At 39.9% G+C, this 21,706-nt stretch overlaps 1 protein-coding gene across 1 annotated transcript in view; it reads right to left on the bottom strand.

Moving 5' to 3' along the window:
• Positions 1-21,706, bottom strand: part of LOC126293289 (intermembrane lipid transfer protein Vps13-like) — a 391,345-nt gene that overhangs the window by 42,817 nt on the left and 326,822 nt on the right. The window contains 3 exon segments of the mRNA XM_049986411.1: positions 1,944-2,074; positions 12,397-12,516; positions 12,742-12,917. Coding sequence (XP_049842368.1) covers positions 1,944-2,074; positions 12,397-12,516; positions 12,742-12,917 — 427 coding nt within the window.

The raw sequence follows: 21,706 nt of genomic DNA, 5'->3' as shown, positions 1-21,706 counted from the left end.
ATATTATGGGGAGCTTTTTGTCTTTATTTGACTGCCCTTCATATTTTTGTTAACTGTAAGGATCTGAAGATGGAATGTAAACTGACTGTTACATAAGAGACATAAGCAAACTGGATGGACAATAAAATCTGTCATACAGCCACTGATAGCAGATTTCTTGCAAGAGAGACAATGTAAATTTTTGCAAAAAAGTGTTGTCTCTTTGCAGTAATATCTAGTTAGCAACTTTGTTACCATTTACAATGTAAGACTGCAGTCCACATTAAGATGACATTACTTATACATAATAACCGAACTGTAATGAAATCTAGCAGAAGGTGGAGAGTTCACCAAATCCACCAAAGAGAACCATCCATATGTGTAACCCCTGCTGATGCACCTGAATATGAAGGAGTAACTCCACAGAAAAAGTTGCAAAAGAGAAGTGACTGACACAGACAACTGTTTTAATTTGTTTTTCACTGGGTGCCACAGTCCAGAGAGGGAGAGGAGGAAAGATCACCCATTTACACTTAGAAAACAAATTTCTCCCATGTTCTTTTCTTTTTTCACATTAGCTACCAGCCTTCCTTGTCAAAATTTTATGAACTGTCGCATTCACCAGGAAGATCTGAGCGAGATGGTGTAACGAAGCAGGGTTGCCCACTGCTATCCTGTTTTGGTTTTACACTCCTTCAGTAACTTAGTTAAGCAATGATATTTAATTTAATTTAATTAATTAATTTATTTATTTTTCATTTTCACCACTCAGATTCCGACTACAGATTCTGTGGCCTTCAGTCTCATAGTACAGAATGCAGAAATAGTTTAAATAAAATTCCCCTAGAAAAATTTATTATTTCAGTACCTTCTAATATCTATTCTGAAAGTAATGAGCTAATTAGTTTTATTGGAAATGCATCCTATTAAAAGTTATGAACAATGACGTATATTGTGCAGTAAATATTAAATAAAATTCGAGTGAGCTAATAGAGCGAATTCAGCTATAAGACTGCATCCAAAAGAAAGCCTAAATTTTACTGATTCCAGCAAAGTGTTTAAATTAACCTAAAGTCTATTAGTTAACTAGCCTGTATGACTTTCAGTGCCAATTGTGACCAAACTACTAAATAATTCCGAGATCTGTTTCGATACTTTTGCTACCTTTATTTTTCTATGTAAAATGACTCCAGTCTCAACTTTGTAAGTGCATTAATTAATAATTAAGTACATTTGAATATGTAAAAATTATTGTTCAAGAGGGCTGCCACAGTTATAAGTCAGGAATTGCCACTGCAGATGCACAAGTTATTTCCGCATGTTTAAATTGATACAGCTCACTCATGTTATTTAAATAATAAAACTCAGTAGTTAACTTCAAAACCAATTAGAAAGGATCATTTTAACCCTGGGAAATTATAAACTATAATATATTAACAGAAATAGTCAAATATTCAAGCACTCATCTATATAAGGTCTGAGCTAGTGCAGTTCTCAGTTAGTTCTCGGTCAGATTCTTATGAAGCAAAAGTGTGGCAAGTCGGTTAATTTTTCCAGTCGGTGCCAAAAAAAGTGTAATTGTGAACATTGTTAAAGACGAAGTTTTTGACCTATCTAATGTGACGATTAAATTTAAGAGGCCTGGTCACATGAAGATTGAGTGTGTGAGTGATAACAAATAAATCGCACTGTGGTTGTCATAAATGTTCGACAATGAATACGGTCTTGACTTTTGATTTTTGAAAACTTAATCTAGGATCCTGGCTTCTTAATTTCAGTGTGATTTAGGTGAGATGGATGCAGCTACCATGAAGACAATATTGAACAAGCAAAGCAAGGTAGGTTGGGAACACAGCGCACTATCTACTGGGTGAGGAAATGTTTCATTACGTCCAGTTGTGATGTGAACTTAAAGTGGCACTAATACAAGGATACAGCCCGGCACGTTACAATGGGGTACTCACTTGAAGACGACGTCCTGCATGTCTGTCACCGTCACCCCCAAGCTCTGCAGCAGCACGTTCAGGAACAGCGGCGTCTGTGTCGGCTGGTTCGAGCCCGAGTCGCCTCCACTCAGAGAGAAGCTCAGGTGAACCTGCGAGCGAAAGTTTCCACGTCAATTGCCAGCACAATATAAGATTACTCGAGGAACATCATTTTAATTAAGCAGCGAGGGGATTGCCTATCTATAGAGTGCACCGACCACAAATAACATTGTCTTGTACCATTGGATTGTTGTTTTATAGCTGTGAGCCCATACCTATTCCTTCCTTGTTGCTTCAGCCAGTCTAATATTATTTTGTGTTGTCATATGTCGAAGAGAGCAGTAGAAATATGTAATGAACAGCAAGTTAAATGAGAAAAAAAAATAAAAAAAAAATTCCTACCTGTGCGATAAAATGATACAGATGCCAAGCTAGCAGCACAATCTCACAGTTAGGTAGTTATCTATCAGATAATTAGTAACTGAACAAGTGTTTGGCTGGGATCTAATTAAACTGCACTGTTTAATGTTTCAAGTGGATCGTTACTGTGGGGTAACACCTTTACACAGCAACAGAGTGGTACAATTGAAGTTTATTTCTTTTTTGTTTAATTAAACACCGATTTAGTGTATATAATGTAAGTTTAGTTCAGATTAAACTATGATTTTGTTCATACATCTTAGTGACATAAAGACAGCTATTCGAAGTACACTGTGGATCCACTCGTGTAATGAAATACAGCACTCCTGCTTGAGGGTCAAATGGTTCAAATGGCTCTGAGCACTATGGGACTCAACTGCTGTGGTCATCAGTCCCCTAGAACTTAGAACTACTTAAACCTAACTAACCTAAGGACATCACATACATCCATGCCCGAGGCAGGATTCGAACCTGCGACCGTAGCAGTCGCACGGTTCCGGACTGCGTGCCTAGAACCGCGAGACCACCGCGGCCGGCACTTGAGGGTCAGTTTTTATTTCATTAAATACAAACTGATTAGGCAACATACACACTGTTCGAAAGAGAAAGATCTACTGTTTTAATTACTACTGCTGACAGATGCTCTTGTGCCAACAGATGACAAGTTTGCATCAGTTGTCACTGTAAGGTGCAGTTTTAAGGCGCCATTTTCCGAATGTGCACTACTGTTTCCATTTTATGCAGGGTCTTGCTTTAAATGGAAAAGATACTGAATTTTGTGGCAATGCTGTAAGAAAGATGGCGGATGAATTTTTAATCTTAGTGGGAAATTGAATACACACACTGTTCACATATAGGGTCTGCTAAATCCCCAAGAATCACTGCAACACGAGAGACTCCTCGAAGCTAAATGTGTTTTTTTGCCATCCTCATTGCCACTTCAACCTTTGAGCATTTTCAAAATGATCTCTTACGCAACAGTGGATAAGATGCATGGGAGAAGAAGGTCTGGGTCTTGTGTCCTAAACACTTATCTCCTTGCATCATGCCTCATGGCTTTTTCTCGTTGGGCTTTGAGGTGACTTCTATGTGCAGATGTGGTACCAAATCCCTCCAGCAACCTACCAAAGCCTCACTGTTTGCATTACACAATGCATTGCCACTATTATCTCATAGCACCTATTAAGTAAGTGGTCATAATGTTCTATCTGATCAGTGCTCACTGTATGCGAACATTACAGGATTGCTTTTCTTACTCATCCATGTTAACTTATCTTATTTTACATTTCGAGCTAGGTGTCATTCATCACCTGAAATAGAAATTCTGTCCAAGTCATCCAGTAAGCTTTTATGATCACTCAACAAAGATACTTTCCCATACATAGTACCATCTTCAGCAGTAACACATTGCTGTTGATCCTATACATCAGATGATTTTATGCAGAGAACAAGAGCAGTCCTATCCCACTTCTTCAGGGCACACCTGGCCCTACCATTCTCTCCGACGAACAGTCTCCATCAGCCACAAGATGCAGGGTTCTATTACTTAAGTCATCTTCGAACTACTCGCATATCTTTAAATATACTTTGCATCCTCTAACCTATATTAATAGTCTGTGATGGGACACTGTGCTAAACACTTTCAGGAAATTTAGGAATATGGAATTTGCCTCTCGCCTTTCACCGACTATTCATTGGACAGTGTCCAAGGAAAGGTTAAGCTGATTTCTCGTGGTCAACGTTTTATAAAGCTCAGCCAATTTGTGTACAGACACTTTTGTCTCTCAAGACAACTTATTATATTCACTTGCACAGTCACAAACCTCTAATGATTTTTCCCTCATTCAACTCTAAAGCAGAAAATGGTACAAAGTCCCTCTGTCATTCATTGTACAGTGCCTTACAGAGCATATATGTTGAGTAACTGAAGATGTAGAAGTTCTGCTGCACCTGTCACAGGACAGGCACTGGTTAGACAAGCTGGATAAAGCACTCTCACTTCTACTTGTATCCAGGAAGTCACCCACACGGTGACAGCTGACACAACCAACACGGGTAATTCAGCAGCCAATAGCTTCTTCCACATTCCCAAAGTGCAAGACAGTAGTAGCATTCTATCAGAGGTCAAATGATTTACTAGCCATCTCATCTTAAAGAGCTGTGCGAGTGTAAGTTAAAACAAGTTATTGTTGTGTATTAGGTATTTGATTAAAAGAAACATTGTGTCAGTTGATTTTTGCAATTGAAATCAGCATAAATTTACTACCGATTCAGGGTAGTGTACAGTGATACAGGAACCAACAAACAAAATGTTTGAAAATATTGTGAAATTTTTGAGAATGGGCAAATAAACATGCATAATAAAATTCGAATTGTGTCCATGTCCATCACTTGTCACAGATTATTGAATAATTGACAGAAGTAAAAAGTTGTGTATGAAACTTTTTTATAAAGATCTCACACGCTGGAAGCATTTTCTTAGTGATGTTGAGGTGAAAAATGCAATAAACAACTCACTTAATGAACTGAAGACAGCCAACTACAGCATAGGAATTCTAAAGTTCATGGACACTTATGACAAACACTGAAACAAGAGAGATGATTATGAACAGAAGTACAGCATGATTTATGTTTTGACAACATTTTGTTGATAAAATACACTTTTTTAATTTATTACAGCCAAAAGCACATTCATTTCTGGAGTACTGTCTTAGTTGATGTGGAACAAGGTTGAAGGTCTTCTGCAAAATAATGAATGTAGTGATCTTTCATGACAAGCTGACAGGCAGCAAGGATGGAAGCTGTGGTACTTCAACCTTAAATGAAGCTAAATTAATGAGCAACTATCTGGACAATGAGACAGATCTGATAGTTCGAGATTCTTCCAAATATCTTCACTGTACGAAGGACGTTCAGTAACTAACAAGAAAAACTGCATTAGGGGAGAAAACTGTAGGAAAAGTTGGCAAACTATAAGGTAATTTTATCAGTTATTTAAAAAGAATAAAAGCAAACATAACCTATTTTGTTCATTTCAAAATATCAGTTCTGTTTGAACACATACAATGTGAGAGCAACATTCAGTGATAAAACTATATGTGAAAAAGTCGGGAATTTATTCAAGAATGCTCAAATACTACAGTGAAAGATGTTTAAGCTGTGGAAGCACATATAAGTGGATTGAACAGATTAAATTAGTCAGTGCAAGTGACACCCTATTCATCACCCCAGCCTGAAATCTTAACTTATGCACTACATCATTGTATAAACCGAAAAAGAAAAAGAAAAAAAAAATTATAAGAAAAATCATGAAAATTGGTAATTTGTGAAAAATCAATATTCAAACTGTGTGTTTTATGAGTCTAGACACACAAACTGTGTTTGAGCTGAGTCATAAGATAACTGGTAAGTCCATAAAGATGCCAATGTGTGTTTGTTCTGAACCTGAAACAATGGTTTTAAATTGAGGGTGATAAGTTTCTAGAGAACATAATGTCAGATGAGATGTGCATATATGTTGCATTTCAACAATTATTCTTGTTCTTGTTTTGTAAATAAAACCACCTTTTCTTGCTGCAACTTCATTTATTTTTCCCAGGCGTGTTTCGCCTTTTTCTCACTTTAAGGCATCTATAATGATACAGTTTTCTTATTTTTAGATTATTGAACAGTTCACATCATGTTTTTTTTTTTTTTTTATGAAAATAAGTAATAACTTACGGTATGCTGTTATCTCTTTCTCAGATCACAACAAACTGTAACAAATTACTTATTTACATAAAAAATATGACGTGAACTGTTTGATAATCTAAAAATAACATAACTGTATCGTTATAGATTCCAGTGAAGACACCTTAGAGCAAGAAAAAGGTGAAACGCATCTGGGAAAAATAAATTACGTTGCAGCTAGAATAGATGTTATAATACAAGTATTTCTGTGCTTGCTGCAGTGGATGACCACACAAACAAACTTATTATTCTTGTTGTTCAACAAATGTTAATAAAAATGAAACCACTGTGAGTGAAGGAGGAAATATCAAGAACAATGTCAATGACATTCATTGCAGAAAGAAGTAGAAAACAAACTTTGGACAACTCACCTCTACAACAATCTATCACATATTTTGGTAAAAGCAATGAGGAATTTGCAAATTAGGGACTGGTAATAGAGCTCCTTCAGCAAATACAGTAAAATGTAAATTGTAGCTGGTTGCTACCATACTCTATAAACATTCTCTCCAAAATGTATTGAAAGTTGTCTTAAGTTCTCAGCCTACTTTCACTATTTGAGAAGAGTCTCATGAAAATTGAGTGATTGTAGGACAATGAAAATCTGGGAAAGCATTTGGAAGGACATGTGGAAGAGAAGTAATGAATATACCACGGAAAAAAAAAGATTATTAATTTCCACTTAGGATGATAACATCTGTTAAGTGCATACAGTGTTTACATTCTGGCTTACAAACAGTGCTGAAACTGATGGTCATCTAAATCTGTGACAGGCTGAAAGTTTGTACACATGCCACTTAGCTATTATTTGCAGCACTTTACGAAATGCGGAGCCTGTAATATTCAGCTGTTATGAGACACTGCTCAAAGATCGCACATTGCGATCAGCATTTCCTGCTTCAGCACAATTGGCCATTTGCCTCATTCAGTCCCCAAACTGCGAGTTACTTCCAACTTCTAATTCATTCTTCAACCATAGTGTGGGAAGAGGACCTGTTTGTATCCCTTTAATGCATCAATACTTGCAAAGAGCAGCAGCTGTACTGCAATTGTTTTGATGAAACAGCTTTGGTTATCCAGACCCATGTTCACTGTCTGCAGCTGTAATGGAAACGTATGCTTGTGTTTCAACTGTTTCAACCTTATGTCGCTGTACCACCACCTGCTCTTACAAGGAGATGGCACCACTGTGGGGTCGGGTTTTTTTCCGCAATTTTGTGAGGTGAAAGAGGACCCTTAACACCTCACGTGGTTAAAATATTAGGACACACTATCCAGAAAATTCCGGGAAAAAATCAATCCAAATTTTCTTAGGTGCCTTATGATTATAAACTGCCGAGCCGCCATCTAGCCTAAGTGTTTACGGCTTGGAGTCTTACGCCAGAGGTTTCATGTTCGATTCCATCTGTGGCACTTTTTTTCCCCCTTCTGTTTCATTTTCTTTGGTTATTCCACCAATTATTCAGAAAGATTCAAAAACCTACATTATCTTTAACAAATTAATTGAATAAAAATTATTTTCTTTTTGTCCAACAACACAATTCATGGCGGTGGGTTTCCCATTTTTCATTGTAAAGTATATAAGGAGAAACATTGCCTTTTTAATCAGAATAACAAAGTCGACTGGAAAACTTTCAATTTTTTATAAACAAGAACCGCATTGGTAATTATCATTAAAACAAACTACGTAATAATTTTTGCGACATCATGCACAACATATAAAAGCAGATTTTTTACAATCACAGAGCATTTGCAATAAATCTGTACAAATACATGCCCCATTAACATTCACGAAAATGTTTCGAGTTTGACAGTTTTGGGGCAAACCAGGCATATTGAATCATGTCTCAGAATAATGGTGACAATAATTGATGGTGAATTATAGAATGAATTTTTATACAATCGTCCCAGGAATTAATTTCACAATTCTCCTGTAACAATGCACTACAATTTTGCAAGCAATTGAAGGAAAAAAAAGTGCCGGAGGAGGAATCGAACTAGAGACCTTTGGCGTAAGGATCTGAACGCTAACTATGTATGCCAGACGGCGGCTCAGCATTGGACTAACATTTTGTACTTATAAGGCGCCTAAGAAACTTCGGATTGATTTTTCCAAGTAGTGGGTCCTAATATTTTAACCACGTGAGGTGTTAGGGGTCCTTGTTCACCACACAAAATTGCGGACAAATCCCCGACCCCACGGTCGTGCTGTCTCCTTGTTAGTGGCAAGTCATTACTCTAACACAACTAACAATGCAAATCTTGCAATGCACGGTCTGAGCATCATTCCTGTAAAGTTGGGTACCCGTATGGTAAATAGTTTTGCATCTACACTGACAAAGTTGGGTACCCATACAGTAAACACTTTTGATTACCCTGACTTAAGTGCAGTTAGAACAGAAAATAATTTTTTACATTTTCGGATTTTTATCTCATTAAAACATTTGCAATTTTCCGAATAAAATGATTATATATATAAACTCACATGGAGAGTATTTTATTTATCTTAAATATAAGGTACACTGGTTGAAAATATTAAAATTGTTACATGCATTACTTCCAGATCTAATAAAAGTGGTAGTTATATTAAAAACAAAGATTCCAAGACTTACCAAGCGGGAAAGCGCCGGCAGACAGGCACATGAACAAAACACACAAGCACACACACAGAATTGCTAGCTTTCGCAAACGATGGTTGCTTCTTCAGGAAGGAGAGGGAAAGACTAAAGGATGTGGGTTTTAAGGGAGAGGGTAAGGAGTCATTCCAATCCCGGGAGCGGAAAGACTTCCCTTGGGGGAAAAAAAGGACAGATGTACACTCGCACACACACACACACACACACACACACACACACACACACACACACATATCCATCCGCACATACACAGACACAAGCAGACATATTTAAAGGCAAAGACTCTTTGCCTTTAAATATGTCTGCTTGTGTCTGTGTATGTGCGGATGGATGTGTGTGTGTGTGTGTGTGTGTGTGTGTGTGTGTGTGTGTGTGTGCGCGCGCGCGAGTGTACATCTGTCCTTTTTTTCCCCCCAAGGGAAGTCTTTCCGCTCCCGGGATTGGAATGACTCCTTACCCTCTCCCTTAAAACCCACATCCTTTCGTCTTTCCCTCTCCTTCCTGAAGAAGCAACCATCGGTTGCGAAAGCTAGCAATTCTGTGTGTGTGTTTGTGTGTTTTGTTCATGTGCCTGTCTGCCGGCGCTTTCCCGCTTGGTAAGTCTTGGAATCTTTGTTTTTAATATATTTTTCCCATGTGGAAGTTTCTTTCTATTTTATTTACATCATCAAAAGTGGTAGTTATTTATATATAAGGCTGTGGATTGCTGTGTTATTTTATAAAGGTCATATCCAGAAGAGGATGGGCACCAGGTTGAGGAAGTTGAAACGAAGTTTGAAAGACAAGAAACTTTCTGATGGTAAAACCATAAGAGGCAGGCTGACAGACAAAATGATTGATGAACTATGGCAGTATTATGGGACGGCCATTAGAAATAATACTGAGGATTGTTGGGAATGAAGCAGGCATTATGGGCTACCTTTTTCCACTGACTGTCAACTGCTGAAAAACAAGTACACCACCTTTGCCCTCCTGGACCTGATTTGTGGTGCAATTACCGCATCACCCAGTACTCAAAGAGTTCATACAGTCATAAATATTCCATCCCAGCAGCAGTCTTGAATATCATAAAACCTATTTACAGAAACCTGGCAAAAGCCTGAGTTACTGAAGAAGTATTTGCACGGTCAGACTCTAAATCCCAGTTAGCTGTTCAATACTCTTATATGGACTCGCTTCTTTAAAAAAAAATTATGTAATGAAGACACTAAAGCGTGGGGCCAGTGATACTGTTATTGCTTTTAATGATGGCAACATTGGTAGGGTGAAAGTGCTACATCACATGGGAATTAATCCTGGAGCAAACAGCATCAGAGAAATTGCATGGAAGGACAAGGTTCGCATTGATACAGCAGTGTACGCAGCACAGTTGGCCACTAAGGAGCCAATAAAGAAGAAAAAACTCGGAAAAAGATCAAGCAGATGATATTCAGTACGGTGCAGAATGCTTCCGAGTGACTAAAAATACACAATTAAACATATATTGAGTAAGTTACAGTCTTTTGAAACTTTAGAAGCCATTCATGAAAACTTACATTTCCTGTTGCATTTTTCCCTAAATCTCAGAAACCACTTCGAGTAGAGTATTCAAATTTTCAGTGAGTAATAACATACATATCCTGAGTCAACTAAACTGAAAGAAGAACATAATGTTATGTAAAATAAAAATTATTTACAATAATGTAAAAAAAGTACACAAAATTTTAACCATGCAATTAAAACATTGCATTTCCAAAAGCAGTGTCTGAAATGCAATTATTGTAATTCAGTAGACTCAGAACATACAGTTTAATGTCCTGTAAAAGTTTCATGTCAATGGTTAAAGTAGTTCCTGAAATACAGGGAAGCCATGTCATTAAATTTAACACTGTTGAGATAGGACGTTCCAACTCCCCTGAAGTAGTGAAAGTTTAATCTTAACTGCCCTGTAATCCATAAATATAGCAACTGTTGTTGTTGTTGTTATTATTATTAGCGAATGTCCTCATAGGAGAACGATAAGCAGGTGATTTATCAATACTTCTTTAGGTTCTTCTTGTTTTGCCAATATTTCTTCATTTTCTCCCCAAAGGCCTTCTTTCTTTCTTCAGTCCACTTTGGTCGGTATGGTTTTGGTGCCGTCTCTGAAGTAAACTTCCACTTGTCAATTTTTCTTCTGAATGTATCCCTGTCTGATGCGTCTGTTATGTCAATTTTTGCTTTTGTCAAATCCTTCTTAACTTCAGTTACCCAGGGTATTGCTGCTTTAAGTGATGTCACATAGTCCAATAGACGTTTAGTTAACCTGTTTCCAGGTAATCTGTGTAGGTGTCCATAAAATTTCATTCGTCTCTTTCTGATGTCACTTTCGATATTTGATAGTTTTTCAGTTGTTTTGATGGTCTGCAGTCTGTATCCATCTTGTGTGTATCGTGGTCCCAGAATTTTCCTAATAATTTTTCTCTCTATTTTCTTAATATCTTGTAAATCTAGTTTTCTATTCAGTGAGAGCGTTTCACTTGCATATGTGACTGTAGGTTTGATAACTGTGTTGTAGTGTCTGATTTTAGTTCCTTTTGACAGGCATTTTTTGTTATATATGCTTTGAACAAGTCCGAATGCTTTCTTGAATTTCTGTACTCGGTTGTTTTGTGCTATTTTCTCGAGTCCTGTTGGTTCAATAACTTCGCCGAGATACTTAAAGTGTTTGACTCTGTTGATTTCACCAAAATTTGTTTCCAGTTTCGGAATATCTAATTTGGAGCACATAAACTCAGTCTTCTCAAAGGAGATTTGCAGGCCAACCTTCTCTGCACATTCTTTAAGGATCTCAATTTGTTTTATTGCAGTTTCTTCACTGTCAGTTATAATTGCTAGGTCACCTGCAAACGCTAAATATGGGATGTTCAATTTTCCTTTACCTCTTCCTAGTTCAATTGGTTTCCAGAAGTTTTGTTTCTTTAGTTCGATTTCCCATTCTTCCATTACTTTGTCTAAAACTATGTTGAATAATAGTGGCGAGATCCCATCTCCTCGTCTTACTCCTGTTTTAATTAAGAATGGTTCCGAGATTTTGTCTATGAATTTAATTTTTGATTTGGTTTCTGTCAGTGTTTGTTCGATTAGTTTTCGGGTTTTGGTGTCTAGTCCACGTTCTTTGAGAATATTAAATAGAGACTGTCTGTCTATAGAGTCATATGCTTTTTTAAAATCAACGAATGTGCACACTATTGGTTTAGACCGGATTGCTTTCAGTTTTAAAATAGCTTTAAGGTTAAAGATCTGTTCTGGGCATGATCTGTTAGGTCGAAAGCTTGCTTGGTAGTCTGAAATTGTATGTTCTAGTTGTTCTTGTGCCCTCTTTAGTAGACACGCGGATAAAATTTTATAAGTCATTATTATTATTATTATTATTTTTACCACTGGATACGGAGAACAGGTCTACGAGAACCTTTCTGCATCAAAACTACTTTCTGTAATATTGACCTCTTCCCCTAGGGATGCACGGACTACAAACTGACAACATTTCCAAATATTAAAGAGAAATACAATTACGTTTTTCTTAAATAACACTTTTTTACAATGAGCCAAAATTATTTCTGTTAAGGGAACACTAAAAAATATTTACACATCATAATAGTTTGCTCGGTTCACGTATAGCACCTCACCTTAAGTGGTGAGAAGTGCAGGAGATCGTAAAAGTTCTTCTGCTCCTGTGAAGACTGCATCGACACGTGACTCTGGAGAGGCTCCTCGACCACCTTTAAGTCGGCTGCAAACTGTTCTGCCTGAAAACAAATTAAATGTCGTTTTAGTTGAAAATAACATTTACCGAAACAACTGTCCTTATAAATGCTGTTACCAAAGTTTTAAGTTTCGCTAAGACAGATCTGAAATACTTGGAATAATTATAGGTAACTAGAGTCACTGCAGTCAATTGAGTGCATAAATTACTTTAACTCCACCAGACGAAGAGCATCAATTAATTTGATCAGTACAGCACACACATTTACCTCCTGCGCATCACTGAGTTCGTCCGCCATGAACAGCTGGATGAGGCTGTTGATGAAGCCCAAGTCAAGCTTTATGTGGAACTCCTGGATAAGCACCTTGAAATATTTGAACTGCTGCACAGGGCTGCGCTCCATTATCCTCTGCACAATGCTCACCTCTGCGAAGGGCTTCAGCGCTGTAAAACAGAGTTCACAATCACATTAGATCTCACTTTCATTGGCTGTGGTCATGAATACACAGTCCAGGCACATTAATGTGTTCACCGTCTATGTTTGATATCAGCGTCCAATAACCACTTTCAGATTGTCCGCTAAAGCGGAGTTATTGAACGCAGTTTTCCGAAATTCCTTCACTAGGTAAGACGAATGGAATATTCCAGAATTTGTAGCACGAACAGCTGCTAGCATGAGTTTCTTAGATACCTTAGGGGTTGCGAAGCAACTCAAATCGCTTGATACGGGCAAGTCTTCAGATCCAGATTGTATACCGATTAGGTTCCTTTCAGATTACGCTGATACAATAGCTCCCTACTTAGCACTCATATACAACCGCTCACTCACCGATAGATCTATACCTACAGATTGGAAAATTGCGCAGGTCGCACCAGGGTAGTAGGAGTAATCTATCGTACTACAGACCTATATCATTGACGTCTGTTTGCAAAAAGGTTTTGGAGCATATATTGTATTCAAACATTATGAATCACCTCGAAGGGAACGATCTATTGATACGTAATCGGCATAGTTTCGGAAAACATCGTCCTTGTGCAACGCAGGTAGCTCTTTATTCGCACGAAGTAATGGTTGCTATCGACAGGGGATCTCAAGTTGATTCCGTATTTCTAGATTTCCGGAAAGCTTTTGACACCGTTCCTCACAAGCGACTTCTAATCAAGCTGCAGGTCTATGGGGTATCGTCTCAGTTGTGCGACTGGATTCGTGATTTCCTGTCAGAAAGGTCGCAGTTCGTAGTAATAGACGGCAAATCGTCGAGTAAAACTGAAGTGATATCAGGTGTTCCCCAGGGAAGCGTCCTGGGACCTCTGCTGTTCCTGATTTATATAAATGACCTGGGTGACAATCTGAGCAGTTCCCTTAGGTTGTTCGCAGATGATGCTGTAATTTACCGTCTACTAAGGTCGTCCAAAGACCAGTATCAGTTGCAAAGTGATTTAGAAAAGATTGCTGTATGGTGTGGCAGGTGGCAGTTGACGCTAAATAACGAAAAGTGCAAGGTGATCCACACGAGTTCCAAAAGAAATTCGTTGGAATTCGATTACTCGATAAGTAGTACAATTCTCAAGGCTGTCAATTCAACTAAGTACCTGGGTGTTAAAATTACTAACAACTTCAGTTGGAAAGACCACATAGATAATATTGTGGGGAAGGCGAACCAAAGGTTACATTTCACTGGTAGGACACTTAGAAGATGCAACAAGTCCACTAAAGAGACAGCTTACACTACACTCGTTCATCCTCTGTTACAATATTGCTGCAAGGTGTGGGATCCTTACAAGGTGGGATTGGCAGAGGACATCGAAAGGGTGCAAAAAAGGGCAACTCGTTTTGTATTATCACGTAATAGGGGAGAGAGTGTGGCAGATATGATACGGGAGTTGGGATGGAAGTCATTAAAGCAAAGACGTTTTTTGTCGCGGCGAAATCCATTTACGAAATTTTTGCCACCAACTTTCTCCTCCGAATGCGAAAATATTTTGTTGAACCCAACCTACATAAGTAGGAATGATCATCAAAATAAAATAAGAGAAATCAGAGCTCGAACAGAAAGGTTTAGGTGTTCGTTTTTCCCGCATGCTGTTCAGGAGTGAAATGGTAGAGAGATAGTATGATTGTGGTTCGATGAACCCTCTGCCAAGCACTTAAATGTGAATTGCACAGTAGTCATGTAGATGTAGATGAATATGTTTTATGGTCCATTGAACAGAGAGCCGTTCCTCTCTCCCAATCCGAAACCTCTGTCCTATCCAAAGGCCTCACCTTCAGCCCCACTCCCAGGTTCAACCAAACTGCCCTTGTCAAAGATTTACTGTCCTACACTCGTAGTCTCTGCTGGAAATATCACTTTGCGATGAAGAAAAATAATCCTGAACCCACTCCTAATGATCCAACTCCCCAACACACTATCCAAATTGAACCCTGCCTCGAACAGTTCCGTCCTCCATCACAGCGGGACCCACCTCCTCTTCCTCAAAATCACCCTCTCCAAACCTTCCAGGAATTTCTCACTTCCAGCCTTGCCTCTAAATCTCTCTTGAAAAACCTTAATCCTACTCCCAACATCACCACAGCCGAAGCCCAAGCTATCCGTGATCTGAAAGCTGACCGATTCGTTATCATTCTTCTGGCTGACAAGGGTTCCACGACCGTGGTACTTGATCATCGGGAGTATGTGGCTGACGGTCTGCGTCAGCTTTCAGACAACACCACATACAAAGTTTGCCAAGGTAATCCCATTCCTGATGTCCAGGCGAAGCTTCAAGGAATCCTCAGAACCTTAGGCCCTTTACAAAACCTTTCACCTGACTCCATCAACCTCCTGACCCCACCGACACCCCGCACCCCTAACTTCTACCTACTTCCTAAAATTCGCAAACCGAATCATCCCGGCCGCCCCATTGTAGCTGGTTACCAAGCCCCCACAGAACGTATCTCTGCCTACGTAGATCTATACCTCCAACCCATTACATGCAGTCTCCCATCCTTCATCAAAGACACCAACCACTTTCTCGAACGCCTGGAATACTTATCCAGTCTGTTACCCCCGGAAACCATCCTTTTAGCCATTGATGCCACTTCCCTATACATTAATATTCCGCACGTCCAGGGCCTCACTGCGATGGAGCACTTCCTTTCACGCTGATCACCTGCCGCCCTACCTAAAACCTCTTTCCTCATTACCTTAGCCAGCTTCATCCTGACCCACAACTTCTTCACTTTTGAAGGCCAGACATACCAACAATTAAAGGGAACAGCCATGGGTACCAGGATGGCCCCCTTGTACGCCAACCTATTTATGGGTCGCTTAGAGGAAGCCTTCTTGGTTACCCAGGCCTGCCAACCCAAAGTTTGGTACAGATTTATTGATGACATCTTCACGATCTGGACTCACAGTGAAGAACAACTCCAGAATTTCCTCTCCAACCTCAACTCCTTTGGTTCCAACAGATTCACCAGGTCCTACTCCAAATCCCATGCCACTTTCCTAGACGTTGACCTCCATCTGTCCAATGGCCAGCTGCACACATCCGTCCACATCAAACCCACCAACAAGCAACAGTACCTCCATTATGACAGCTGCCACCCATTCCATATCAAACGGTCCCTTCCCTACAGCCTAGGCCTTCGTGGCAAACGAATCTGCTCCAGTCCTGAATCCCTGGACCATTACACCAACAACCTGAAAACAGCTTTCGCATCCCGCAACTACCCTCCCGACGTGGTACAGAAGCAGATAACCAGAGCCACTTCCTCATCCCCTCAAACCCAGAACCTCTCACAGAAGAACCCCAAAAGTGCCCCACTTGTGACAGAATACTTCCCAGGACTGGATCAGACTCTTAATGTGGCTATCCAGCAACAATATGACTTCCTTTCACAAAATCCTCCCCACTCCACCAAGTGTGTCTGTCCGCTGTCCACCTAACCTTCGTAATCTCTTAGTTCATCCCTATGAAACCCCCAAACCACTTTCCCTACCCTCTGGCCCTACCCTTGTAACCACCCCTGGTGTAAAACCTGTCCCATGCACCCTCCCACCACCACCACCTACTCCAGTCCTGTTACCCGGAAGGTGTACACGATCAAAGGCAGAGCCACGTGTGAAAGCATCCACGTGATTTACCAACTGACCTGCCTACACTGTGAAGCTTTCTATGTGTGAATGACAAGCAACAAACTGGACATTCACATGAATGGACACAGGCGGACAGTGTTTGTTGATAATGAGGATCACCCTGTGGCTAAACATGCCTTGGTGCACGGCCAGCACATCTTGGCACAGTGTTACACTGTCCGGATTATCTGGATACTTCCCACCAACACCATCTATCTGAACTCCGGAGATGGGAACTTGCCCTTCAGTATATCCTCTCTTCTCGTTATCTGCCAGGCCTCAACCTCCGCTAATTTCAAGTTGCCGCCGCTCATACCTCACCTGTCTTTCAACAACATCTTTGCCTCTGTACTTCCTCCTCGACTGACATCTCTGCCAAAACTCTTTGCTTTTACATATGCCTGTGTGTGTGTGTGTGTGTGTGTGTGTGTGTGTGTGTGTGTGTGTGTGTGTGTGTGTGTGTGCGAAAGCTCGAAATTTTGTGTTTGTGTGTTATTTTGAATGACAAGTGAGGTATGGGGGGTAGTAATGTGAAATTAGCCGAGGTTGAGGCCTGGTGGGTCGTGGGAATTAGCGAAGTTCAGTGGCAGGAGGAACAAGACTTCTTGTCAGGTGAATACAGGGTTGTAAATACAAAATCAAATAGGGGTAATGCAGGAGTAGGTTTAATAATGACTAAAAAAAGTAGGAGTACGGGTAAGCTACTACAAACGGCATAGTGAACGCATTATTGTGGCCAAGATAGACACGAAGCCAATGCCTACCATAGAAGTACAAGTCTATATGCCAACTAGCTCTGCAGATGACGAAGATATTGGAGAATTGTATGATGAGATAAAAGAAATTATTCAAGTAGTGAAGGGAGACGAAAATTTAATAGTCATGGGTGACTGGAATTTGATAGTAGGAAAAGGGAGAGAAGGAGATGTAGTAGGTGAATATGGAAGAAACAAACGAGCAAGCCGCCTGGTAGAATTTTGCACAGAGCATAACTTAACCATGGCTAACACTTGGTTCAAGAATCATAAAAGAAAGTTGTATACATGGAAGAAGCCTGGAGATACTGACAGGTTTCAGATAGATTATATAATGCTAAGACAGAGATTTTGGAACCAGGTTTTAACTTTTAGGACATTTCCAGGGGCAGATGTGGACTCTGACCACCATCTATTGGTTATGAACTGTACACTAAAACTGAAGAAACTGCAAAAAGGTGGGAATTTAAGGAGATGGGACCTGCATAAACTGACTAAACCAGAGGTTGTAGAGAGATTCAGGAAGAGCATAAGGGAACAATTGACAGAAATGGGGGAAGGAAACTCAGCAGAAGAAGAATGGGTAGCTTTGAGGGATGAAATGGTGAAGGCAGCAGAGGATCAAATAGATAAAAAGATGAGGGCTAGTAGAAACTCTTGGGTAACAGAAGAAATATTGAATTTCATTGATGAAAGAAGAAAATACAAAAATGCAGTAAATGAAGCAGGCAAAAAGGAATACAAACGTCTCAAAAATGAGATCGACAGGAAGTGCAAAATAGCTAAACAGTCATGGCTAGAGGACAAATATCGGGATGTAGAGGCTTATCTCACTAGGGGTAAGACAGATACTCCCTACAGGAAAATTAAAGAGACCTTTGGAGATAAGAGAACCACTTGTATGAACATCAAGACCTCAGATGGAAACCCCGTTCTAAGCAAAGAAGGAAAAGCAGAAAGGTGGAAGGAGTATATAGAGGGACTATAAAAGGGCGATGTACTTGAAGGCAATGTTATAGAAAGGGAAGAGAATGTAGATGAAGATGAAATGGGAGGTACAATATTGCGTGGAGAGTCTGACAGAGCACTGAAAGACCTGAGTCGAAACAAGGCCCCAGGAGTAGACAACATTCCACTGTGACTTCTGACGGCCTTGGGAGAGCCAGTCCTGATGAAACTCTACAATCTGGTGAGCTAAATGTATGAGACAGGCGAAATACCCTCAGACTTCAAGAAGAATATAATAATTCCAATCCCAAAGAAAGCAGGTGTTGACAAATATGAAAATTACCGAACTATCAGTTTAATAAGTCACGGCTGCAAAATACTAACGCGAATTCTTTACGGACAAATGGAAAAACCAGTAGAAGCCAACCTCGGGGAAGATCAGTTTGGATTCCGTAGAAATGTTGGACCACGCGAGACAATACTGACCTTACGACTTATCTTAGAAGAAAGATTAAGGAAAGGCAAACCTATGTTTCTAGCATTTGTAGACTTAGAGAAAGCTTTTGAAAATGTTGACTGGAATATTCTCTTTCAAATTCTGAAGGTGGCAGGAGTAAAATACAGAAAGCAGATGGCAGTGTGGTTCCTGGTATGGGTTCCTGTAGTCATGTCCTAGTTCATGAACCACGGGCAACGTATGAGTGGCCAAGTAAGTGGTCCCAACAGTCGGGATACCAGTTACTTTGGAATAAGGCTGGGCATCTCGGACATATTCTGAGTCATGGTCACCTTTGTGCTCATACGGAAAAGACTACCAAATCCACCGGTTAGTCCCTCAACCGGAGTCCCACCTCTAACTGACAAACCAGGGTCTCCTAAGATACGACTTGGCAAATAAATGGTAATGAGATGGGGAGCTATTAATATCAATGGTGGGATACTCTGGGAAGAAGACAGAGCAGGCAGAGGCTGCAAGTAAGATGGGACTGGACGTTTTAGCTGTTAGTGACATTCGGGTAAGGGGTGAGAAAGAAGAGGAAGTGGGAGAATACAAGGTCTACCCGTCAGGAGCCAAAGCAGGAATAGCACAATGGGGTGTAGGGCTTTACATCAGGAAAGAAATGGAACCCAGTGTAGTTGCAGTAAGGTATGTAAACGAACGACTTATGTGGATAGATTTGACAGTGTCTAGCAAGACAATTACGATTGTGTCAGTATATTCACATTGTGAAGGGACAGATCAAAATAGATGTATAGTTTTTATGAGGCACTCAGTGATGTAGTTGTCAGAGTAAAGGACAAGGACAGTGTTCTGTTTGATTTCCAATCCTGGCATTAAAATCACCCAAGAGCAGAAGGGTATGAAAAGGTTATGGGTAAATTTGGAAAGATATGGAGGCCAATAGGAATGGGACACAACTCTTGGATTTCTGTGCCAGTATGGGCTTAGTAATCACAATTCCTTTTTTAAACATAATAACATTCACTGGTATACTTGGAAGGCAGGGGAACCAGATCTGTCACTGACTATATAATAACAGATCAGGAATTCAGGAAGGCTGTGAGGGGGACACGTGTATTCAGGGGATTCTTTGATGACACTGATCATTATTTAATCTGCAGTGAAATTGGGATTGTGAGGCCGAAAGTTCAGGAGATCAGGTCCATATGCAGGAGGATAAGAGTGGAGAAACTTCAGGATAAGGAAATCAGGCACAAGTCCATAACAGCTATCTCAGAAAGGTACCAGTTAGTTGAATGTAGTCAATTACAGTCATTGGAAAAGGAATGGACAAGGTACAGGGACGCAGAACTAGAAGTGGCTAAAGAATGTCTTGGAACAGTAGTGTGTAAAAGTAGGATGAAGCAAACAGCTAGGTGGAATGACACAGTCAAGGCAGCCTGTAAAAGGAAAAAGAAGGCGTATCAAAAATGGCTACATACTAGAACTCAGGTAGACAGAGAAAGTTATGTTAAAGAAAGAAACAAAGCCAAACAGATAATTGCAGCATCCAAGAAGAAATCTTGGGAAGACTTTGGAAACAGGTTGGAGACTATGGGTCAAGCTGCTGGAAAACCATTCTAGAGTGTAATTAGCAGTCTTCGAAACGGAGGTAAGGAGGAAATGACAAGTATTTTTGACAAGTCAGGAAAACTGCTGGTGAATCCTGTGGATGAATTGGGCAGATGGAGGGAATATTTTGAAGAGTTGGTCAATGTAGGTGAAAATACGATCAGCAATGTTTCAGATTTCGGGGTAGAATGGGATAGGAATGAGGATGGAAATAGGATCACATTTGAGGAAGTGGAAAAAATGGTCAATAGATTGCAGTGCAATAAAGCAGCTGGGGTGGATGAAATTAAGTCGGAACTCATCAAATACAGTGGAATGTCAGGTCTTAAATGGCTACACAGGATAATTGAAATGGCCTGGGAGTTGGGACAGGTTCCATCAGACTGGACAGAAGCAGTAATCACACCAATCTTTAAACATGGAAACATAAAAGATTGTAACAACCACAGAGGTTTCTCTTTAATCAGCGTTGTGGGTAAAATCTTCTCAGGTATTGTTGAAAGGAAAGTGCGAGTATTAGTTGAGGACCAATTGGATGAAAATCAGTGTGGGTTTAGGCCTGTTAGAGGTTGTCAGGACCAGATCTTTAGCTCACGGCAAATAATGGAGAAGTGTTATGAGTGGAACAGGGAATTGTATCTATGCTTTATAGATCTAGAAAAGGCATATGACCAGGTTCCTAGGAGGAAGTTATTGTCTGTTCTACGAGATTATGGAATAGGAGACAAACTTTTGCAAGCAATTAAAGGTCTTTACATGGATAGTCAGGCAGCAGTTAGAGTTGATGGTAAATTGAGTTCATGGTTCAGAGTAGTTTCGGGGGTAAGACAATGCTGCAACCTGTCTCCACTGTTGTTCATATAATTTATGGATCATATGTTGAGAACAATAGACTGGCTGGGTGAGAACACAAAATAAGCAGTCTTGTATATGCAGATGACTTAGTTGTGATGGCAGATTCGATTAAAAGTTTGCAAAGTAATATTTCAGAGCTAGGTCAAAAATGTAAAGACTATGGTATGACGATTAGCATCTCCAAAACGAAAGGAATGTCGGTGGGAAAGAAATATGAACGGATTGAGTGCCAAATAGGAGGAACAAAGGTAGAACAGGTGGACAGTTTCCAGTACTTAGGATGCATATCCTCACAGGATGGCAACATAGTGAAAGAACTGGAAGCGAGGTGTAGCAAAGCTAATGCAGTGAGTGCTCAGCTACGATCTACTCTCTTCTGCAAGAAGGAAGTCAGTACCAAGACTAAGTTATCTGTGCACCGTTCAATCTTTCGACCAACTTTGTTGTACGAGAGCGAAAGCTGGGTGGATTCAGGTTACC

The sequence above is a fragment of the Schistocerca gregaria genome, chromosome 10 (genome assembly GCF_023897955.1).
Source record: "Schistocerca gregaria isolate iqSchGreg1 chromosome 10, iqSchGreg1.2, whole genome shotgun sequence".
In the NCBI taxonomy this organism is placed as follows: Eukaryota; Metazoa; Arthropoda; class Insecta; order Orthoptera; family Acrididae; genus Schistocerca; species Schistocerca gregaria.
This window is presented reverse-complemented; position numbering and strand designations above follow the sequence as displayed.